The 22,515-nt window shown below is 48.3% G+C and overlaps 1 protein-coding gene across 5 annotated transcripts in view; it reads right to left on the minus strand.

The window, feature by feature from the left end:
- Positions 1-22,515, minus strand: part of shisa6 (shisa family member 6) — a 283,418-nt gene that overhangs the window by 94,131 nt on the left and 166,772 nt on the right. For all 5 annotated transcript variants that reach the window (XM_031894479.1, XM_031894477.1, XM_031894475.1 and 2 more), the window contains one exon: positions 6,497-6,660. In XM_031894479.1, coding sequence (XP_031750339.1) covers positions 6,497-6,660 — 164 coding nt within the window. The remainder of the gene's footprint in view (positions 1-6,496; positions 6,661-22,515) is intronic.

Consider the following 22,515-nt stretch of genomic DNA (forward strand, 5'->3'; position numbering starts at 1 on the left):
TACTGCCGTTCAATCGGTTGCCATGGGTTACAGAACCAGGACCAACTTCTGCCACATAAGCCCCATGGTGTGTGCGTGTGTGTCCCTTTGTACAGCATTAACGGGAGGCAAACAGGTGATTCACTTCATCCAATCACCTGCCAGGATGATAAAAATGAAGATTTTGGGGAATATAAGAAAGCCAATTAGTAGAGATGCACCTAATCTACTTTTGGAATTGGGTCGAACCCTGAACCCTTCGTCAAAGATTTGGGGGGGAGGCAGAGGGGGCAAGTAGCAATAGTAGGGGGCAGGTTGGCCCAAAACCAGCAGGTTGGTTGGGTTTGGGCAGACTTTTACATTTTGGGTGGGTTGTTGGCCAAGGACCATCCCTACTTGGTTCCTCATCTGTTGGCATCTTTAGGGCAAACAGTATGGGAGTGAGAAGAAGTTACCCCCCAACTACGTGACCCCCCACAAGACTCCGCCCAGTGACAACCCCCAAAGAATGAGAATAACTTGCCCAAGTGAGCCAGCTTGCTAGATAGGGGCTACAGCCCTTACCCTTCACTTCTGGAAACATAAACAACCTCCTCCCATTCACTTTGGAAAAGTCCAATATTTCCAGGATCGGGTTAAACGAAACGCACAGAGCGGCGGTCCCGTCGGATGGATCGGCCTTAGCAGGTGAGTCGCACTTCTGATGAATCAGTGCAATTAGTCCCGTGTAATAACGAATGTGCATAAACCCAGGCGTTAATGAGTGAGACGCTGAGAAACATCCAACGTCCCACAGATGTTCCATAGTAAATAATCCGCCTGGATCAGAAGCCCCCGCCATAGTCTCTCCGGGTGAACGCGGAGCCCCACGTGTGGCGCCAAAGCAAAGTGCGAGCTCTGCACTTCTGTACATGTCTGTGGATCTGCATTATTAACCGACTTTCATTGGGTTCAAAGCAGAATTCTGCGCCAATTGCAATTCATAGCCCCCTATGAGCCTTTATGGAGGCTGCAGGCTTCATACGTGGGGGCACTCGCAGAAAGCACCCCGGTATTGTTATGGGATGGAAGAAGGGTCTATATATCAAGGGTTAAATTAAACAGTCATTATGATCATGCTCAGGGCTGGAACTAGGGGTACAGAGGAAAGCGAGCCCCCCCCCCCTTGGGTGCAACTGGATGGGGAGCAATATCATACATAGTAACATAGTAAGTAAGGTTGAAAAAAGACGTACGTCCATCAAGTTTAACCATAATGCCTATATCTAACCTGCCTAACTGCCAGCTGATTCAGAGGAAGGCAAAAACCCCATCTGAAGCCTCTCTAATTTGCCCCAGAGGGGGGAAAATTCCTTCCTGACTCCAAGATGGCAATCGGACCAGTCCCTGGGGCAACTTTTACTAAGAGCTATCTCCCATAACCCTGTATTCCCTCACTTGCTAAATACCAATCCAGCCCCTTCTTAAAGCTATATATATATATAATAGTGAGGGACTATGCTGACTTGAGGAGCCCTGTGCACAAAGGGGACCAAATGGTGGTTGGGTGGAGAGTGGGCAGGTAGGACACAGAGCCATGTATATTGCGTTGGGTGCCACTACTACTTGCTGCAAATATTAGGGACCCCAGATTAAAGGCTAAAAGGGCTTCAACCTATCAAGGGCACCTTAATTCAGCCCTGCAGTTCAGCCACCCATAAGGATTTGCCCTGTAGGAATATCTGTCCATAAGAAATTAGCAGATCATAAGGCTCAATTACTAACCCCATGGGCACCGTTCCAAGGGCCCAAAGTGGGTGCAAAACTGCACCCCTCAGGACCCATCCTCTGAGCATTTGCACCCATGGGATGCGTTGAGTTGTGCATCTTGCAATTGGATTCCGACGCACGGCACAGAGCCCTGAACTGGCACCTAGAGGGTCTCCAAGGCGTAGCCCACCTACCACCCCAGATGCCTGCACCCATAGGATGTGTTGAGTTGTGCATCTTGCAATTGGATTCCGACGCACGGCACAGAGCCCTGAACTGGCACCTAGAGGGTCTCCAAGGCGTAGCCCACCTACCACCCCAGATGCCTGCACCCATAGGATGTGTTGAGTTGTGCATCTTGCAATTGGATTCCAACGCACGGCACAGAGCCCTGAACTGGCACCTAGAGGGTCTCCAAGGAGTAGCCCACCTACCACCCCAGATGCCTGCACCCATAGGATGTGTTGAGTTGTGCATCTTGCAATTGGATTCCGACGCACGGCACAGAGCCCTGAACTGGCACCTAGAGGGTCTCCAAGGCGTAGCCCACCTACCACCCCAGATGCCTGCACCCATGGGAGGCGCAAATGGTTTGGATCCAGTTAGGAAACAGATTTCCCTGAGTGATTCACACTGGAAGGAGAGGGAAGGGCGCTGCACAGGCGGCCATATGGCGGTATTATTATTATTCAGCGAGGAATTCATTAGTCCTACTATGAATCAGTGATTAGATCTTGTGGGTTTTCTGCCGTTTGAGTGAAGAATGTCAACAGGGGAAAATGGTTCTGATTGAAAAAAAAAAAAAAAAAAAAAGTGGCAAATCCCTAGATGGCGCTTCCAAAGAAATCCAGCAGGTGGCGGAGCCTGTGGGACAGGGCAGGGCTGAGCCTGATGGGAGGAACTCTAGTCGGGGGCTTCGGAGAGATTTAAAAGGCAGCCCCCGTTGCATATAGGCTAAAGGATAAGATAGTGCCCTGGCTGGGATTGAACCCCAGTGCTGTAAGGCAGCCATGATAGCGGCCGGGGGAAGGCCCGTATCAGCCGTTACTCTGTGCATGGTGTCAGGCATATTTTATAAATCCTGAGTTTCTATGACAACTTGTTACTGTAACCATGGGGAAAGTCTCTGCTTCCTTAACTCATAAGTCAAACAAAGGATTTCAGTCTCCTATAGGAACAAAGCGGAGAGAAGTTTGGGAAGAACTTGAAGGTTAAAGCCGCACACAGAAGCCCCCCCCCCAGCCACCCCATTGGCTCTACAGATACATAGAGATATGGATATGTTTTGTAGCTCACTGTCTCCACCTTACTCTCCTGTTGCCTCCCTGCCCTACTGTCTCCATCTTGCCCTACTGTCTCCATCTTGCCCTACTGTCTCCACCTTGCCCTACTGTCTCCACCTTGTCCTACTGTCTCCATCTTGCCCTACTGTCTCCACCTTGTCCTACAGTCTCCTCCTTGTCCTACTGTCTCCACCTTGTCCTACTGTCTCCATCTTGCCCTACTGTCTCCATCTTGCCCTACTGTTTCCATCTTGTCCTACTGTCTCCATCTTGTCCTACTGTCTCCACCTTGTCCTACTGTCTCCATCTCCATCTTGTCCTACTGTCTCAATCTTGCCCTAGTGTCTCCACCTTGTCCTACTGTCTCCATCTTGCCCTAGTGTCTCCACCTTGTCCTACTGTCTCCATCTTGCCCTACTGTCTCCATCTTGCCCTACTGTCTCCATCTTGTCCTACTGTCTCCATCTTGTCCTACTGTCTCCACCTTGTCCTGTTGTCTCCATCTTGTTCTACTGTCTCCATCTTGCCCTACTGTCTCCATCTTGCCCTACTGTCTCCATCTTGTCCTACTGTCTCCATCTTGTCCTACTGTCTCCACCTTGTCCTGTTGTCTCCATCTTGTTCTACTGTCTCCATCTTGTCCTACTGTGTCCACCTTGTCCTATTGTCTCCGTCTTGCCCTATTGTCTCCGTCTTGCCCTACTGTCTCCGTCTTGCCCTACTGTCTCCGTCTTGCCCTACTGTCTCCCTCTTGCCCTACTGTCTCCCTCTTGCCCTACTGTCTCCATCTTGCCCTACTGTCTCCATCTTGCCCTACTGTCTCCATCTTGCCCTACTGTCTCCCTCTTACCCTACTGTCTCCATCTTGCCCTACTGTCTCCATCTTGCCCTTCTGTCTCCCTCTTACCCTACTGTCCCCATCTTGCCCTACTGTCTCCATCTTGTCCTACTGTCTCCACCTTGACCTACTCTGTTGTCACCTTACTGTGGCCATACATGGGCCAATCAGGTAAGCTCTCCAACTAACTGGCCCCTGGGTGTACAATGGGCCACACACAGTTAGCACATCCTGCTCTCCTGATTTCATCTTGCCCCATTCTTGCCATTGTAAGGTAAGGTACTGCCAGCGGGGCCCACTGATCCAGTTCTGGAAGCATTTCAGAAGGAATGCTCTGGGCTCATAGTAATATTAAGTCCCTAACTGTGTATTTGACAATGGGAACACTGCTATGTGCCAGTTTGGTGCCCAGCCTGGGAACACTGCTATGTGCCAGTTTGGTGCCTGGGCTGGGAACACTGCTATGTGCCAGTTTGGTGCCCAGCCTGGGAACACTGCTATGTGCCAGTTTGGTGCCCAGCCTGGGAACACTGCTATGTGCCAGTTTGGTGCCCGGCCTGGGAACACTGCTATGTGCCAGCTTGGTGCCCGGCCTGGGAACACTGCTATGTGCCAGTTTGGTGCCCGGGCTGGGAACACTGCTATGTGCCAGCTTGGTGCCCGGCCTGGGAACACTGCTATGTGCCAGTTTGGTGCCCGGGCTGGGAACACTGCTATGTGCCAGTTTGGTGCCCGGGCTGGGAACACTGCTATGTGCCAGTTTGGTGCCTGGGCTGGGAACACTGCTATGTGCCAGCTTGGTGCCCGGGCTGGGAACACTGTTATGTGCCAGTTTGGTGCCTGGGCTGCTATGTGCCAGTTTGGTGCCCAGGCTGGGAACACTGCTATGTGCCAGTTTGGTGCCCAGCCTGGGAACACTGCTATGTGCCAGTTTGGTGCCCGGCCTGGGAACACTGCTATGTGCCAGCTTGGTGCCCGGGCTGGGAACACTGCTATGTGCCAGTTTGGTGCCTGGGCTGCTATGTGCCAGTTTGGTGCCTGGGCTGCTATGTGCCAGTTTCCCCCTGTGCCCCACATTCCCTCACTCAGACAGATTCCAACGCGTTTCGCTCTTATCTGCCTCATTCTATTCTTCTGTTTTTTTACTCCTTTGCCTTCTAATCAATGCCGTTTCCCTGGCAACTCCCAGTAAATGTCAGAAATATCACAACGGTTCAAGCACGCGGGGAAAGAAAAGGGGGGATTGGGGAGACTGGCGCTGGTTTAACATGAGCGCGGCACGGTGCCTTGTGTTTGGCATTTGGCACAAAGGTGCAGAGGGGACGGTAGTGCCGGAGAGCGAATGTTCTGCCCATCCCCTTACCTGACCTCTGTATAAACAAATCAGCTTTGAGCAAACTCAGGCAAAGGTTTTACTGTTCCAGAGCACAGAGAGGGTCTTTGGGTAGGAAAGCCCCCTCCCTAGGGTAACACTAACACATTTAGCCCCTCTATTGAGTTTAATGGTAAGTATCTGGCGGAGCACTTGTGGGGAAGGTAAGGGATTGGACCTCCTGTTGAGTGGGTGGAGCTAAGATGGCAAAGTAAGGTGTGGTTTTCAGAGCAAGGGACGTGGCCATGCCTACATGATTTTTTATAATAAGGGCCAATTCTGTTTAATTGTTGGCAGGCCCACCATTCGTGACCCATTGACTAATATGGGGGGGGGGGGTAGGCTTTGGTACGGGCCGGGGGGGGGAGCTGTGAGCTCTGATGCTGGCAGCCATGTTAGGCTGAATTTTGGAGAGTTTTTACTTTCGCGGCTGCTACTTGCCCTTTAAAGTCCCTATTTTATCCAAGGATGACACCCAGGCCTTTCCCCCGGCACCAGTCCCAGAGCGGCCGCAGATCAATCCCATGTTGGAAACGGGAATCCATAATACGTGTCTGACACATAGGCTGCTGCCAACGACCGAGCTCTGTGCCCTACAGCAAAGTCACCGCCCGCCTCCCCAGCTTGCCCCGCCCCCTGGCACAAAGGGCAAACTCACATTGAATTGATCAAAAAGGAAAATCAATGGCTGATTTCTATCAAGGAAGTGTTGGATATCACAAGAGGGAAGCGTTGGTCACTCAGCGGTGGGCCTATGTGGGATCTTGGGGTCCATCCCCATATGGCCGCCAGAACTTCTAGGGAGCCCCAATACTCATAGTCATGTTACTGCCTCCCCTTGCCAACAGAGACCTCCCCTGGCACCACTCTGGGCCCCTGCCCAATGGCAGCTCTGCAGTCAGGCACGTTGGGCAGAGAAGGGCAAGATGGTGCCAGCAGAAGTAGATACCAACGTTGGCCAACCTGCTGGCCTTGGGTCATTGCTGAAATATAATTCTTAGAACCCGCAGGCGGCAGGAAGGCTACTGCATGACTGGGACCAATACACGGTAAGAACTGCTACAGACTGCCTGAAAGAAAGCCAACTGGTTCTGACCCAAGTTGGACCTAGAAGACAGTAAGAACGTTGGCCTCATTGTGGCCAATGGCTTGCACGTCTGAATGATGCCCGAGCCAGGGGCCAATCCACTGTATCTGCCATCGGCTGTAGATAGGGCCCTGCAGAACTGATCCATGTATCGGCCAGCTGGCACTTAAGACACAGGGGGCACCTACCTGTTCCGTGGTTGGCCTTAGAAGTCCTAACTGGCGTGTAGTGATTTTTTGAGGTCCTGACGGGCGTGTTCTCCTTGGGGGAGTTATCGACGGCGGAAATGGCCTCTCTCTCGCAGTGCGGTATGGGGATCGGCCCTTGTTGTATCAAAATATCCGCCAAAGCCCTGTATGGTGGGAAAAGCGGCAGTTAGATTGGGCAACATGCCATCCTCACAGTATCTCTCATATCCAGAAACTGCCCTTGGTATAATAATAAAAATAATAATACAGGTATGGGACCTGTTATGATTTACAGTTGTGTATCTCAAGGCACGTGCAGCTGCAGGGGTTAGCTTCTGATCCTTGCAGCTCTGTATATATATATACAGGTATAGGACCCATTATCCAGAATGATCGGGACCAATTTGGATCTCCATACCTCAAGTCTACTAAAAAATCAATAAAACATAAGGGGTAATTATATCTTAGTTGGGATCAAGTACAGGTACTGTTTTATTATTACAGAGAAAAGGGAATCATTTAACCATGAAATAAACCCAATAGGGCTGTTCTGCCCCCAATAAGGGGTAATTATATCTTAGTTGGGATCAAGTACAGGTACTGTTTTATTATTACAGAGAAAAGGGAATCATTTAACCATGAAATAAACCCAATAGGGCTGTTCTGCCCCCAATAAGGGGTAATTATATCTTAGTTGGGATCAAGTACAGGTACTGTTTTATTATTACAGAGAAAAGGGAATCATTTAACCATTAAATAAACCCAATAGGGCTGTTCTGCCCCAATAAGGGGTAATTATATCTTAGTTGGGATCAAGTACAGGTACTGTTTTATTATTACAGAGAAAAGGGAATCATTTAACCATTAAATAAACCCAATAGGGCTGTTCTGCCCCAATAAGGGGTAATTATATCTTAGTTGGGATCAAGTACAGGTACTGTTTTATTATTACAGAGAAAAGGGAATCATTTAACCATGAAATAAACCCAATAGGGCTGTTCTGCCCCAATAAGGGGTAATTATATCTTAGTTGGGATCAAGTACAGGTACTGTTTTATTATTACATAGAAAAAGGAATCATTTAAAAAAAATTAAAATTATTTGCTTATAATGCAGTCTATGGGAGACGGGCTTTTTGTAATTCGGAGCTTTCTGGATAATGGGTTCCTGGATAAGGGATCCCATACCGGTAATAATAATGTATCCACTACAACTCTGGAGATATTGGTTGCACCAGACAATTGTTAGTCATAACCTGACTGCCCTTACAGTAAGGAACCCCTTCCTATGCTGATGGTGAGATCCCCTTTCCCCTGGATACTCTCTGTACTCTCACTGACCTACTGATGAGGGAACAAAGCATTTGCCTTTGCGGTGACATTGGGAGCGTTTCTACATGTTGATCATGTCCCGCCTGAGGCTCCTTCTTTCTGAGATAAAGTAAATCCCAATAAATCAAAGCCTCCTTTGAAGGAGAAATAATTGATTGGCTGTAATTCCTCCAATAGTTTCACTCAACCCGTTTCCGTTCCTCCTCACCAAACCCATGTTGTACTTGATATCCCTTTCCTAGAATAATCCATATAAACCCTATCGGAACCATCCGAACTGTGCGGTTTCATTGAATTGTGAGAAAAACAGAAATAAACAGAATTATGGGAAGCAAATCACCATTTTTTTTACCCATAATGCAACATTTGCCCCTTCGGCTCTGCAGGGAATGGGCCCCATTGGCTCCCAGGGAGGGAATGATGTACAGCTGTCGTGTTTCCCATAAACATCATGTTGTGAGCAGTCAGACTGTCGCTAGGGAGACATGTTGGTAACAAGAGAAATGTGAATGAGTTTCTATGGGACTGTGACAGGGGCAGAAAAGGTTGGGACTGGGATCCAAAATAGGCCCTGGCATTCCCAGTACCCAGAGGCCCAAACAGCCCCCCCAGCCCAATAAATAGTGAGTGTCTGTGGCACCTTACAGCCCCCCTGGCATTCCCAGTACCCAGAGGCCCAAACAGCCCCCCCAGCCCAATAAATAGTGAGTGTCTGTGGCACCTTACAGCCCCCCTGGCATTCCCAGTACCCAGAGGCCCAAACAGCCCCCCCAGCCCAATAAATAGTGACTGTCTGTGGCACCTTACAGCCTCCCTGGCATTCCCAGTACCCAGAGGCACAAACAGCCCCCCCAGCCCAATAAATAGTGACTGTCTGTGGCACCTTACAGCCCCCCTGGCATTCCCAGTACCCAGAGGCACAAACAGCCCCCCCCAGCCCAATAAATAGTGACTGTCTGTGGCACCTTACAGCCTCCCTGGCATTCCCAGTACCCAGAGGCACAAACAGCCCCCCCAGCCCAATAAATAGTGAGTGTCTGTGGCACCTTACAGCCCCCCTGGCATTCCCAGTACCCAGAGGCCCAAACAGCCCCCCCAGCCCAATAAATAGTGACTGTCTGTGGCACCTTACAGCCTCCCTGGCATTCCAGTACCCAGAGGCACAAACAGCCCCCCCAGCCCAATAAATAGTGACTGTCTGTGGCACCTTACAGCCCCCCTGGCATTCCCAGTACCCAGAGGCACAAACAGCCCCCCATTCCCAGTACCCGGAGGCACAAACAGCTCCCCATTCCCAGTACCCAGAGGCCCAAACAGCCCCCCATTCCCAGTACCCAGAGGCCCAAACAGCCCCCCATTCCCAGTACCCAGAGGCCCAAACAGCCCTCCATTCCCAGTACCCGGAGGCCCAAACAGCCCCCCATTCCCAGTACCCAGAGGCCCAAACAGCCCCCCATTCCAGTACCCAGAGGCCCAAACAGCCCCCCATTCCCAGTACCCAGAGGCCCCAAACAGCCCCCCCATTCCCAGTACCCAGAGGCCCAAACAGCCCCCCATTCCCAGTACCCGGAGGCCCAAACAGCCCCCCATTCCCAGTACCCGGAGGCCCAAACAGCCCCCCATTCCCAGTACCCGGAGGCCCAAACAGCCCCCCATTCCCAGTACCCGAAGGCCCAAACAGCCCCCCATTCTCAGTACCCGGAGGCCCAAACAGCCCCCCATTCCCAGTACCCGAAGGCGCAAACAGCCCCCCATTCCCAGTACCCGGAGGCCCAAACAGCCCCCCATTCCCAGTACCCAGAGGCCCAAACAGCCCCCCCATTCCCAGTACCCAGAGGCCCAAACAGCCCTCCATTCCCAGTACCCGGAGGCCCAAACAGCCCCCCATTCCCAGTACCCGGAGGCCCAAACAGCCCCCCATTCCCAGTACCCAGAGGCACAAACAGCTCCCCATTCCCAGTACCTGGAGGCCCAAACAGCCCCCCATTCCCAGTACCCAGAGACCCAAACAGCGACTGGCTATGGCGTCTTACCGCTGCTAAAGGGCCCTTGGGGGCCATGGACAACTAAAGATGCCCAAGACATAACGTGTAGCATTTCTAGCCTGCTCCTTTATCAAGCTGTAGTTCCCCTTTAAGGGCCATTATGATGAGGCTCCCCAATACCGGGGAAACGTTTCAGAACTAAGGGGCGTCAGGGTCAGATTCATGGATTTCATCTTATGCGACAGTTTCCAACAGAAACAAGTCCCATCTGTTTGCAGTAGAGCGTCGGCCATCTTGTCCTGTTGCTGAGAAAGTAGGCAGAAACCAGGTAGAAGTGCACCCGGGATAGGCTAAACTACAATCACATGACTTGAAGCAGAAAGCAGACAGGTCCAAGTGGCCATTGACAGTGTCCCTTTAAGGATGGGAGGCGGCTAACTACAACCCTCAGTCTATCCGGCTTTACATGTTACCCCCAATCAGGGCAAGCCTTGCATCCTTAGCAATCGGCGCCATTCTCTCATAAACATGACTTACAGGATAAGCCCCTAATAGCATTTGTTGTGCAGCCAATGAATATTCCCCGTGGGGGGGGATCAGCTCAGAGTGGAGGCAAATCCCATCAGTCCCATATGCTGCCCATGTTACGGGGGGGGCAATACAGATATATATTCGTGAGTCAGAACAGTTCCCTATGGTGCTTGTTAAGGGTTAATAAAACCAAAAATGACTCTCCGGGCTACTGTACAGCAAATAAAGATGGCCGCCCAGAAGCTTTAGCAGCCTGGGGTATCACCAGAATCAGGGATATTTGCCCCAGAAGCTCCTACGGGCTCAAAGGGATCAGGGGGTAAAGAGGTAATAGAATGGCCTATTCTCAGCAACTTTTCAGTTGGTCTTCTTGTACCTGCTAAGGGGGCGGGGCCTTGGCTCATCATTACTTTACAAATACGTTCCTTCGGCCTCGTGCTCTTATCCTTATATTTTACAACAGGGGGTACTTTATTTATTCTCATATACAAGTTTTAGTGAGTCATGTGACAGAGATGACATCACTAAGCTCCGATTATAACCGATGACATCGCTAAGCGCCATTTATAAGGATATAACTGACAGTTTGGTCCCATAGGGAAACGAGCAGACTGTATAATATAAGGATATTATTTCCCCTGTACATTTGTACTTAAGACAAAGGAACGGATTGTGGCTCAGAGACCTTTGGGGTCAGCGGGATAAAAGAACTAAATGCCGGGGACATGTGACCGAGGCGCAAGCCCCTGACACGATAAACGGGGTTAATGCGCACCTGTCGCTGTACGTGGCGGCGCCATCATTATCCCCCGCGAGCAGGTTCCCTTAGCAATTAATGAGCCTGCCGGAACATTTCTTTCAACTATGTTTCCTTGGCAACCATACTATTATTTCCGCCGCCTCCCTATTGTCATATAGATATGTATATTGGGCTTCCGGCCGACCCACCTCTTATATACCCTCTTATTAACCCTCACTCAGCCGGGAACTCCGAGTATCACTCCTGTATTATACGGGATAATGTACCCCCTACTGTAAATGATAAGGATATTAGCAGTCACTGAGGGGTTCTGTGCCCCCCATATAAAGGCACAAGGCTGCAGGCTGAGTTATACAGGGAACTCTGAGTATCACTCCTGTATTATACGGGATAATGTACCCCCTACTGTAAATGATAAGGATATTAGCAGTCACTGAGGGGTTCTGTGCCCCCCATATAAAGGCACAAGGCTGCAGGCTGAGTTATACAGGGAACTCTGAGTATCACTCATGTATTATAAGGGATAATGTACCCCCTACTGTAAATGATAAGGATATTAGCAGTCACTGAGGGGTTCTGTGCCCCCCATATAAAGGCACAAGGCTGCAGGCTGAGTTATACAGGGAACTCTGAGTATCACTCATGTATTATAAGGGATAATGTACCCCCTACTGTAAATGATAAGGATATTAGCAGTCACTGAGGGGTTCTGTGCCCATATAAAGGCACAAGGCTGCAGGCTGAGTTATACAGGGAACTCTGAGTATCACTCATGTATTATAAGGGATAATGTACCCCCTACTGTAAATGATAAGGATATTAGCAGTCACTGAGGGGTTCTGTGCCCCCCATATAAAGGCACAAGGCTGCAGGCTGAGTTATACAGGGAACTCTGAGTATCACTCATGTATTATAAGGGATAATGTACCCCCTACTGTAAATGATAAGGATATTAGCAGTCACTGAGGGGTTCTGTGCCCCCCATATAAAGGCACAAGGCTGCAGGCTGAGTTATACAGGGAACTCTGAGTATCACTCATGTATTATAAGGGATAATGTACCCCCTACTGTAAATGATAAGGATATTAGCAGTCACTGAGGGGTTCTGTGCCCCCCATATAAAGGCACAAGGCTGCAGGCTGAGTTATACAGGGAACTCTGAGTATCACTCATGTATTATAAGGGATAATGTACCCCCTACTGTAAATGATAAGGATATTAGCAGTCACTGAGGGGTTCTGTGCCCCCCATATAAAGGCACAAGGCTGCAGGCTGAGTTATACAGGGAACTCTGAGTATCACTCATGTACTATAAGGGATAATGTACCCCCTACTGTAAATGATAAGGATATTAGCAGTCACTGAGGGGTTCTGTGCCCATATAAAGGCACAATACAGATATATACAGAGAAGGAATGTTCTGGGCACATAGTAAGATATACCCCCATACTGTACTGGCTTTATAGGAGAAACAAACAGAAACCCCCCTGGTGCATAAATAAAGGAGACTGGGGGAGATGCAGACTGACAGTTAGTGCCACAGGAGACAGTTGGAGCTGGAGGAGGTACAAACAGGCAGTTGCAGTTATAGAAGCAGATCAGTCATACGGGGAGGGCTCCAACATCAGTTCCCAGATCCCCAATCAGAGCCTGATTAATGCCCCCCCCCCCCCAGCACAGATGGATCAGTCGGTGGAACAGATCAAGAGGAACGTTAGTGTTGGGGGCGCTGACAGATGTTGAAACAGAAACATGAAACCGATCTCCTTAAATATAATTGGACTTAACATCAAACAGAATGAAACTGACAGTTAATATTATTCTTCCCCCGACTGTGAGCGCCGTGACGTTCATCTGGGCCTTCACTGACCCCCAAACACTCACTGTCCCTGGGGGCCGGGCAAATATGGCCGGGGGGGGTTAGAGATTAGAGGAACCTAAGTCCTTATATTACTTTGTATCCATCTAAGGGTGGTCAACTGGCCAACTAAGGGCTGTTAACTAGGCAACTAAGGGTGGTCAACTGGCCAACAAAGAATGCTCAACTGGCCAACTAAAAGTGCTCAACTGGCCAAATAAGGGTGGTCAACTAGGCAACTAAGGGTGGTCAACTGGCCAACTAAGGGTGGACAACTGGCCAACTAAGGGTGGACAACTGGCCAACAAAGAGTGCTCAACTGGCCAACTAAGAGTGCTCAACTGGCCAAATAAAGGTGGTCAACTAGGCAACTAAGGGTGGTCAACTGGCCAACTAAGGGTGGTCAACTAGGCAACTAAGGGTGGTCAACTGGCCAACAAAGAGTGCTCAACTGGTCAAATAAGGGTGGTCAATAGGACATGTAAGGGTAGTTCACTGGCCAACTAAGAGTGGTCGCTCTGAAAACTAAGGGTGGTCAATGGGCATCTAAGGGTGGTAAACTGGGCAACTAAGGGTGGTCAACTGGGCAACTAAGAGTGGTCAACTGGGCATCTAAGGATGGTCAACTGGGCAACTAAGGATGGTCAACTGGGCAACTAAGGGTGGTCAACTGGGCAACTATGGGTGGTCAACTGGGCAACTATGGGTGGTCAACTGGGCATCTAAGGGTGGTTAACTGGGCATCCAAGGGTGGTCAACTGGGCAACTAAGGGTGGTCAACTGGGCAACTAAGGGTGGTCAACTGGGCAACTAAGGGTGGTCAACTGGGTGTCTAAGGGTGGTCAACTGGACAACTAAGGGTGGTTAACTGGGCGTCTAAGGGTGTTCAACTGGACAAAGAGCTGGGACGAATAACGTTCTGCGCTCGGAACCCTGGCGCTACTGGCACCTTTGGGGGTGGAGGTTGTTCTGGTTGACCTTCTATGATTCCAGCTCAATCCCACCCAACCCGGGTCAGAACTTGGGTTATCCAGGCACAGCACTACCTGGGGGGCGGCAATAGTGGGGGGGTCTGTGTGGACAGGGGGAGCGATAGCCATGGTCATTCCACTCCATTGTACCCTGGGGCTGCTCTAGAACAACCGGAGCAGAAAATCAACCCCCCACTTAATTAATATCTGAATGAGGCCAATGAGATACCAATCAGGGAAGGAGACAGCCTATATGAACATTATGGGGGCAGTGGATCTATAGTGAGAGTGCTGTGAGTGGGGCGAGACCGCAATCCTCCCCCCACTGAAAGAGACATTTTTTGTTGTGGGTTCTGTTACTTCTGGTTACTGACACACTGTGCTGGGTGTAAGATATATAGAAAATATATATTATTATTATATTGATGCACCCCCAGTCCCATTGCCTGAGAATGAGCTAGAGATGTAATAGTGAAAGGGGGGGGGGGGCAGGAAGGCGGAAGCTCCCCGACCTCAAAGGGCAAAAACAATAAAGAAAATGAAATCAGCCTGAGCATCTCGGCTACCTGGTTTCTAAGGCCAGTAACCGTGACAACCACCAGAGTGGGTTAAAATGCAGAACTGGGAAGCTGAGGATAAAGGGAAACATAATAATATAGAACATTCCGCCAAACGGGAGTCGAATCCCTGGAACCCTAATTGGATGTGTCTGATCAAAAGTGCAATTATCTGTAAAACATGTCACAGCCAGCATTCTAGCGCCCCGGGGTCACATGACATTAAAGGGAAACTGACACCTCAATACAAAGTTTTATGGTATCTCTCTGTACAGGCTATGAGCAAACTTAGGGGGCTGTTCCTGCTGAATTGTGCTTAGTACAGGGGAATCCCTATGTGCCATAGTTTTATGGTATCTCTCTGTACAGGCTATGAGCAAACTTAGGGGGCTGTTCCTGCTGAATTGTGCTTAGTACAGGGGAATCCCTATGTGCCATAGTTTTATGGTATCTCTCTGTACAGGCTATGGGCAAACTTAGGGGGCTGTTCCTGCTGAATTGTGCTTAGTACAGGGAATCCCTATGTGCCATAGTTTTATGGTATCTCTCTGTACAGGCTATGAGCAAACTTAGGGGGCTGTTCCTGCTGAATTGTGCTTAGTACAGGGGAATCCCTATGTGCCATAGTTTTATGGTATCTCTCTGTACAGGCTATGGGAAAACTTAGGGGGCTGTTCCTGCTGAATTGTGCTTAGTACAGGGGAATCCCTATGTGCCATAGTTTTATGGTATCTCTCTGTACAGGCTATGGGCAAACTTAGGGGGCTGTTCCTGCTGAATTGTGCTTAGTACAGGGGAATCCCTATGTGCCATAGTTTTATGGTATCTCTCTGTACAGGCTATGAGCAAACTTAGGGGGCTGTTCCTGCTGAATTGTGCTTAGTACAGGGGAATCCCTATGTGCCATAGTTTTATGGTATCTCTCTGTACAGGCTATGGGCAAACTTAGGGGGCTGTTCCTGCTGAATTGTGCTTAGTACAGGGGAATCCCTATGCTGCCATAGTTTTATGGTATCTCTCTGTACAGGCTATGAGCAAACTTACATAGTTACATAGTTACATAGTTACAGAGGGTTGAAAAAAGACCTGTGTCCATCAAGTTCAACCCATCCAAGTAAACCCAGCACACCTAACCCACACCTACCAATCTATACTCACATACATAAACTATAAATACAACCACTAGTACTAACTGTAGATATTAGTATCACAATAGCCTTGGATATTCTGATTGATCAAGAACTCATCCAGGCCCCTCTTAAAGGCATTAACAGAATCTGCCATTACCACATCACTAGGAAGGGCATTCCATAACCTCACTGCCCTCACCGTGAAAAACCACCTACGCTGCTTCAAATGGAAGCTCCGTTCCTCTAATCTAAAGGGGTGACCTCTGGTGCGTTGATTGTTTTTATGGGAAAAAAGAACATCCCCCAACTGCCTATAATCCCCTCTAATGTACTTGTACAGAGTAATCATGTCCCCTCGCAAGCGCCTCTTTTCCAGAGAAAACAACCCCAACCTCGACAGTCTAACCTCATAGTTTAAATCTTCCATCCCCTTTACCAGTTTAGTTGCACGTCTCTGCACTCTCTCCAGCTCATTAATATCCTTCTTAAGGACTGGAGCCCAAAACTGCACTGCATACTCAAGGTGAGGCCTTACCAGGGACCTATAAAGGGGCAAAATTATGTTCTCATCCCTTGAGTCAATGCCCTTTTTTATACAAGACAGCACTTTATTTGCTTTAGTAGCCACAGAATGACACTGCCTGGAATTAGACAACTTGTTATCAACAAAAACTCCTAGATCCTTCTCCATTAAGGAAACCCCCAACACACTACCATTCAGTAGATAGTTTGCGTTTATATTATTTCTACCAAAGTGCATAACTTTGCACTTATCAACATTGAACCTCATTTTCCAGTTTGCTGCCCAGTTATCTAATTTTGTCAAATCGCTCTGCAAAGCGGCAGCATCCTGCATGGAACTTATAGTTTTGCACAATTTAGTGTCATCAGCAAAAATAGAAACAATACTGTCTATGCCCACCTCCAGGTCATTAATAAACAAGTTAAACAGCAAAGGCCCAAGGACTGACCCCTGCGGTACTCCACTAACCACACTGGTCCAATTAGAAAATGTTCCATTTACAACCACTCTTTGTACTCTATCCTTCAGCCAGTTCTCTATCCAATTACAAATATTATGTTCTAGGCCAATATTCCTTAATTTGATCATTAACCTTCTGTGAGGTACTGTATCAAACGCTTTAGCAAAGTCCAAGTAGATGACATCAACTGCCATTCCAGCATCAAGGTTCCTACTCACCTCCTCATAAAAGGCAACTAAATTAGTCTGGCAAGATCTGTTACGCATAAAACCATGCTGGCACAAACTAATAGTATTGTGAACTGCAATGTATTCAAGTACCCTATCCCTTATTACCCCTTCCAAAAGTTTTCCTACTACTGATGTCAGACTAACAGGCCTATAGTTTTCAGGCTGAGAACGGGATCCCTTTTTAAATAACGGCACCACATTAGCAATCCGCCAGTCTCTTGGCACCATGCCAGACCTCAATGAATCCTGAAAAATTAAGTGAAGAGGTTTGGCAATCACAGCGCTCAGCTCATTTAATACCCTGGGATGAATCCCATCCGGCCCTGGACCTTTGTTTACCTTTACATGTTCAAGTCTCTTTTGAATTTCCTCCCGAGTGACCCATGCGTCAGTAGCTAAATTACTAGAACTGGGCATATTACAAGGGAAGCCTTCATTATCTGGCTCCTCAGATGTATAGACAGATGAAAAATAAGAGTTCAAAATTTCAGCTTTTTCCCCGTTTTCATCAACCAACGTACCCCCCCGTGATAATAAAGTTCCCACCCCTTCTTGCTTCATTTTTTTACTATTCACATAATTAAAAAATAATTTTGGATTCTTTTACTCCTAGCAGCAATATCCCTTTCCATCTCTATTTTAGCTTGCCTGATAGCTTTTTTGCATGCTTTATTTGCTTCCTTGTACCTGATGAAAGTTTCTGCTGTCCCAGCTAACTTGAATGCCCTAAAAGCACGTTTTTTCTTACCAACCTCGACAATAACACTTTTATTCAGCCATAAAGGTTTTGCTTTGCGATGCCTCTCCTTGCTTACTAGGGGATATACTGTTGCGTATACCTACAAAGCAATGTTTTAAAGATGTTCCATTTTCCTTCTGTGTCTAACCCCATGAAAAGCCTTTCCCAGTTGACACATTGCAGAGATGCCCTTATACTGGCAAAGTCTGCACGTCTAAATTGAGTGTTTTAGTTACTCCCTTATAGCGCTGTCTCTGCAGCATTATCTCAAAGGAGACCATGTTGTGATCACTGTTCCCCAAATGCTCACCCACACAAATGTTAGAGATAAGTTCATTATTATTAGAAATCACCAGGTCCAAAATAGCGTCATTCCTAGTGGGTTCTTGAACTGCCTGAAATAAAAAGTTGTCATTTAGCATATTTACAAACCTACTAGCTTTTTCTGACTTAGCCACCCCATTACTCCAGTCAATGTCCGGATAATTAAAGTCCCCCATAACAACAACTTGACCCAGTTTTGAAGCCTCCTCCATTTGCAACAATAGCTGGGCCTCATCCCCCTCATCTATACGGGGTGGTTTATAGCATACACCAATGATCATTTTCTTTGTGACCTTCAGCCCTACTGAAATTTCTACCCAAAGAGATTCGACGTTTTCATTGGTAATGTCTTTATTACATGGCTTTAAGTCTGACTTTACGTAAAGACAAACCCCTCCACCCTTTTAATCTCTCTGTCCCTCCTAAAAAGTGTATAACCATTTAAATTCACAGCCCAGTCGCATTTATCATCCCACCAGGTCTCAGTGATACCTATTAAATCATAATTTTCAATACATGCAATAGCTTGCAGCTCCCCTAATTTACCCGACAAGCTACGCGCATTAGCCAGCATGCAGCGGAGATTATTACTTCTCCCTCTGATGTTTACATTAGCTAAGGGAGAATTAGAGCTAAGGCAATTATGAGACTGCTTTCCTTGTAACGGAAGCTCCTTATCTGATAAACTATATGCCCCCCTCACTCCTCCCCCACAACCCTTTGCTAGTCCCCCTACCCCGTCTACACTAATTTTCCCATGGAATTCTAGCTCACCCACCCCCCCCTTGTCTAGTTTAAACACTCCTCCAACCTCTTAACCATTCTCTCCCCTAGCACAGCAGACCCCCTTCCATTGAGGTGCAATCCGTCAGGGCTGTATAGATTGTACCCCAAGGAAAAGTCAGCCCAGTGCTCTAGGAACCCAAACCCTTCCTTCCTACACCAAGACTTTAGCCACGCATTTAGCTCCCTAAGCTCCCGCTGTCTCCCTAAACTAGCACGCGGCACCGGCAAAATTTCCGAAAAAAATGACATTGGAGGACCTTTGCCTAATCTTAGAGCCTAGATCCCTGAACTCACTCTTTAAAGTCCCCCACCTACCGTTCATTTTGTCGTTAGTACCGATATGTACCAAGACAGCCGGGTCTTGCCCAGCCCCTCCCAATAATGTGTCAACCCGATCAACCACATGCCGAACCCTGGCACCAGGAAGACAGCAAACTGTCCGGTTGAAGCGATCCGCTTGACAGATTACCCTGTCCACTTTCCTAATGATCGAATCCCCTATAACCACCATCTGTTTAGGCCTAGCTCTGCTCTCCTCCCCACCACTACTAGTGAAACTGGTCTCCCGGCTGTTAGAGAGATCAGCCTCACCTAGAACCGCCAATCCAGAGTTCACACTCCCATCTTCTTCACACAATCTGGCAAATCTGTTGGGATGCGCAAACCCTGGAGCAGCCTCCCTTTTCCTTTTCCCCACACTAGATTTTCTAACTGTCACCCAGCTTACTGCCCTATCATCCTTTTGCTGCTCCCCTCCCCCCCTACTATCTGACCCCACTAGTTCTTGTTCAGTTAACAAGAGACCCCTCTCAAGATTGTTGATTGAACGCAGTGTTGCGACGTGTTCCTCTAGGACTCTAACGCGAGCCTCTAAAGTGGCAATTCGCTCACATCCACAACAGAGGTATGCACTTTGGAACTGTTGTTCCACAACTGCATACATGTGGCAGGCTGTGCACTGTGTCAGACCTTCAATGTTGCTACCACTCATTCTCCCAGTTACAAGAACAGTTAAACAAAAATAGGTGTAAGGACTTGTAGTAAATACCTTGTTTTACCTTATTTTTAACTCCCTTAGTGTTTAACTCCTGAGTTTATAACTCCACTTACAGAGTCCCCACTAACTCCCTGAGTTTATAACTCCACTTACAGAGTCCCACTTAAAGAGCAATCACTTACAGAGCACCTACCACCAGAGCAAGCTCCACTGGAGTGCCTGTGGTTCTATTTATGCAGTCTGTAAAGGTGAACTAATCAAACCCCACCCTCCTCAAGCTGAGGGTAATTACAAGGGAATGTAACCTGCTGTAAGCCTATGGATCCCACAAACTTTGTAAATTAGCTCCAAAAACAACAATTACTTATGAAAAAAATAAATAAAACCCAACAGTAAAAAAACACAATGGTTTTGATAAAGTTAGTAAAGAATACTTATCCCTTTTTAGTTGAAATGAAAGCAAGTTGATTCAACCAGCCACCAGCCTGTTAGTAACACCATCTGTAGAGGCTATGAGCAAACTTAGGGGGCTGTTCCTGCTGAATTGTGCTTAGTACAGGGGAATCCCTATGTGCCATAGTTTTATGGGATCTTGCTGTACAGGCTATGAGCAAACTTAGGGGACTGTTCCTGCTGAATTGTGCTTAGTACAAGGGGAATCCCTATGTGCCATAGTTTTATGGTATCTCTCTATAACAGGTTATGAGCAAACTTAGGGGGCTGTTCCTGCTGAATTGTGCTTAGTACAGGGGAATCCCTATGTGCCATAGTTTTATGGTATCTCTCTGTACAGGCTATGGGCAAACTTAGGGGGCTGTTCCTGCTGAATTGTGCTTAGTACAGGGGAATCCCTATGTGCCATAGTTTTATGATATCTCTCTGTACAGGCTATGAGCAAACTTAGGGGCTGTTCCTGCTGAATTGTGCTTAGTACAGGGGAATCCCTATGTGCCATAGTTTTATGGTATCTCTCTGTACAGGCTATGAGCAAACTTAGGGGGCTGTTCCTGCTGAATTGTGCTTAGTACAGGGGAATCCCTATGTGCCATAGTTTTATGGGATCTTGCTGTACAGGCTATGAGCAAACTTAGGGGACTGTTCCTGCTGAATTGTGCTTAGTACAGGGGAATCCCTATGTGCCATAGTTTTATGGTATCTCTCTGTACAGGCTATGAGCAAACTTAGGGGGCTGTTCCTGCTGAATCAGTACAAGGGAATACCAGTAGTAGCCCCCGTAGGCAAGAACACAAGGGACACTACCTTTAAAGCTTCTTGGGAGTTTATATTGAATTTTACAAGTTCAACAGTTGAATAAATCCCTCATCATTTCCCCAGAGACCCCCTGTCAGGAGAATGTTCCCCAACATGCAGAAAGCTGTTCCGAGGGAATCCCTATAGAAATATATTTTGTCTCTCTCGGATTCGCAGAACTCCCTTCCCTGAGACTCTGAAGTCCCCCGAGGGGTAAGAATTAAAGGCAAAGCTGACACTCGCAGTCCCTTGTTCCCTATGAATCCCCAGCAGAGTTTTCTGTTTATTTTACTCTGAAGAGAAGAAGTCTGATGGGTAGAAAGGGACATAGAACCCTGCAGAACCAATGGGTCCCCGGAACCCTATTAACGGGGGGGTCTCTGCAGAAGAGCTGACATTGCTAAGGGCAGAAGTGTCGCTATTACCCTAATGGCTGGGGTACAAGCGGGGAGCTCTCACCCCCTTTGGCACCTCTTTCTGGTACAATGCCCCTGACTGGGGTACCTCCTTGATTTGCCCCACAAAGGAACCACTTGTGACAGATTCCAGGGAAGGTACAATTGTGACGTCGATATTCTGTGAGTGCAGTTACCTAGGCAACGGGCCGGCGGGTCTGGAGCTATTACTCATTATTCCAATATTTTCGTTATGTCCATTCCCCTTGTACGTGGGAGAGACACATGGGCCAACACGTGCCGCTACTGGCTTTCTCCTCCATCCTTATCCATAGATGGGTGGGGGTGCCATAACCAGGACATGGGGTGGGGGAGTAGGGCACCAATAACTCATTGTCTTCCCTCTCCAGGCAATAAGAGTTGCCCCCCGGCTACTGTTTCATTGGCCCAGTTCGTAAGATACCGGCCAAGGCCAGGGCTGGGGTTATACAGTTACAGCTAATGCGCTTAGCAGTAAATACCCCCTCATTCTACCCCCCCCAACCTGAGCCCTAATGTACCCCAATTCCAGCTCCATCTTACCCTCTTCTCAGCTCCAATCCATTCAGAACCTGCCCTGCTACCCACCTATGTAACTGGCCTGCCCCCCCCATCACTCTGGCCTGCCCCTAATTCCACCAACCAACCCTTTACATCACTGACCTGCCCCTTTAAAGAAAAACAGGCTCCTCCCCCCTTTCTAAACCCCAACACATAATTAATCTTCTCCCAATTACTTAGTCAATCACATGACATGGGGCATGTTCTGGGCATAACCAAGATGCACCCATTTCCACATTAATGTCTGATTGGGGGGTTGCAGTTACCACCTATTACCACTAGGGGCAACATGGAATAATGAAAAACAGTAGGAGGTTCCCCCTGAGCTCATTGGGTACAAGAGGCGACGCCCATGGTGCTGATGACTGGAGCTCAGTAGGTACCAGGGGAGCCAATCACCTCCTTGCCTGCTGAACATAGAACAAATAGGGGCCGACTTCTCTCAAATGGACAAATACAATTGGTTTCTTAAAAATATTGGGGGGGGGCCTCAGAGTTTTGACTCCCCGCTTTCCCATCTCACTTGACGTCAGGGTGCTGGGTGCCCCAGCAATGCCACAGGCGCCTTGTTCTGGTGCCCTGGTACCAGCA

Source organism: Xenopus tropicalis, chromosome 10, assembly GCF_000004195.4.
Source record: "Xenopus tropicalis strain Nigerian chromosome 10, UCB_Xtro_10.0, whole genome shotgun sequence".
Taxonomy (NCBI): Eukaryota; Metazoa; Chordata; class Amphibia; order Anura; family Pipidae; genus Xenopus; species Xenopus tropicalis.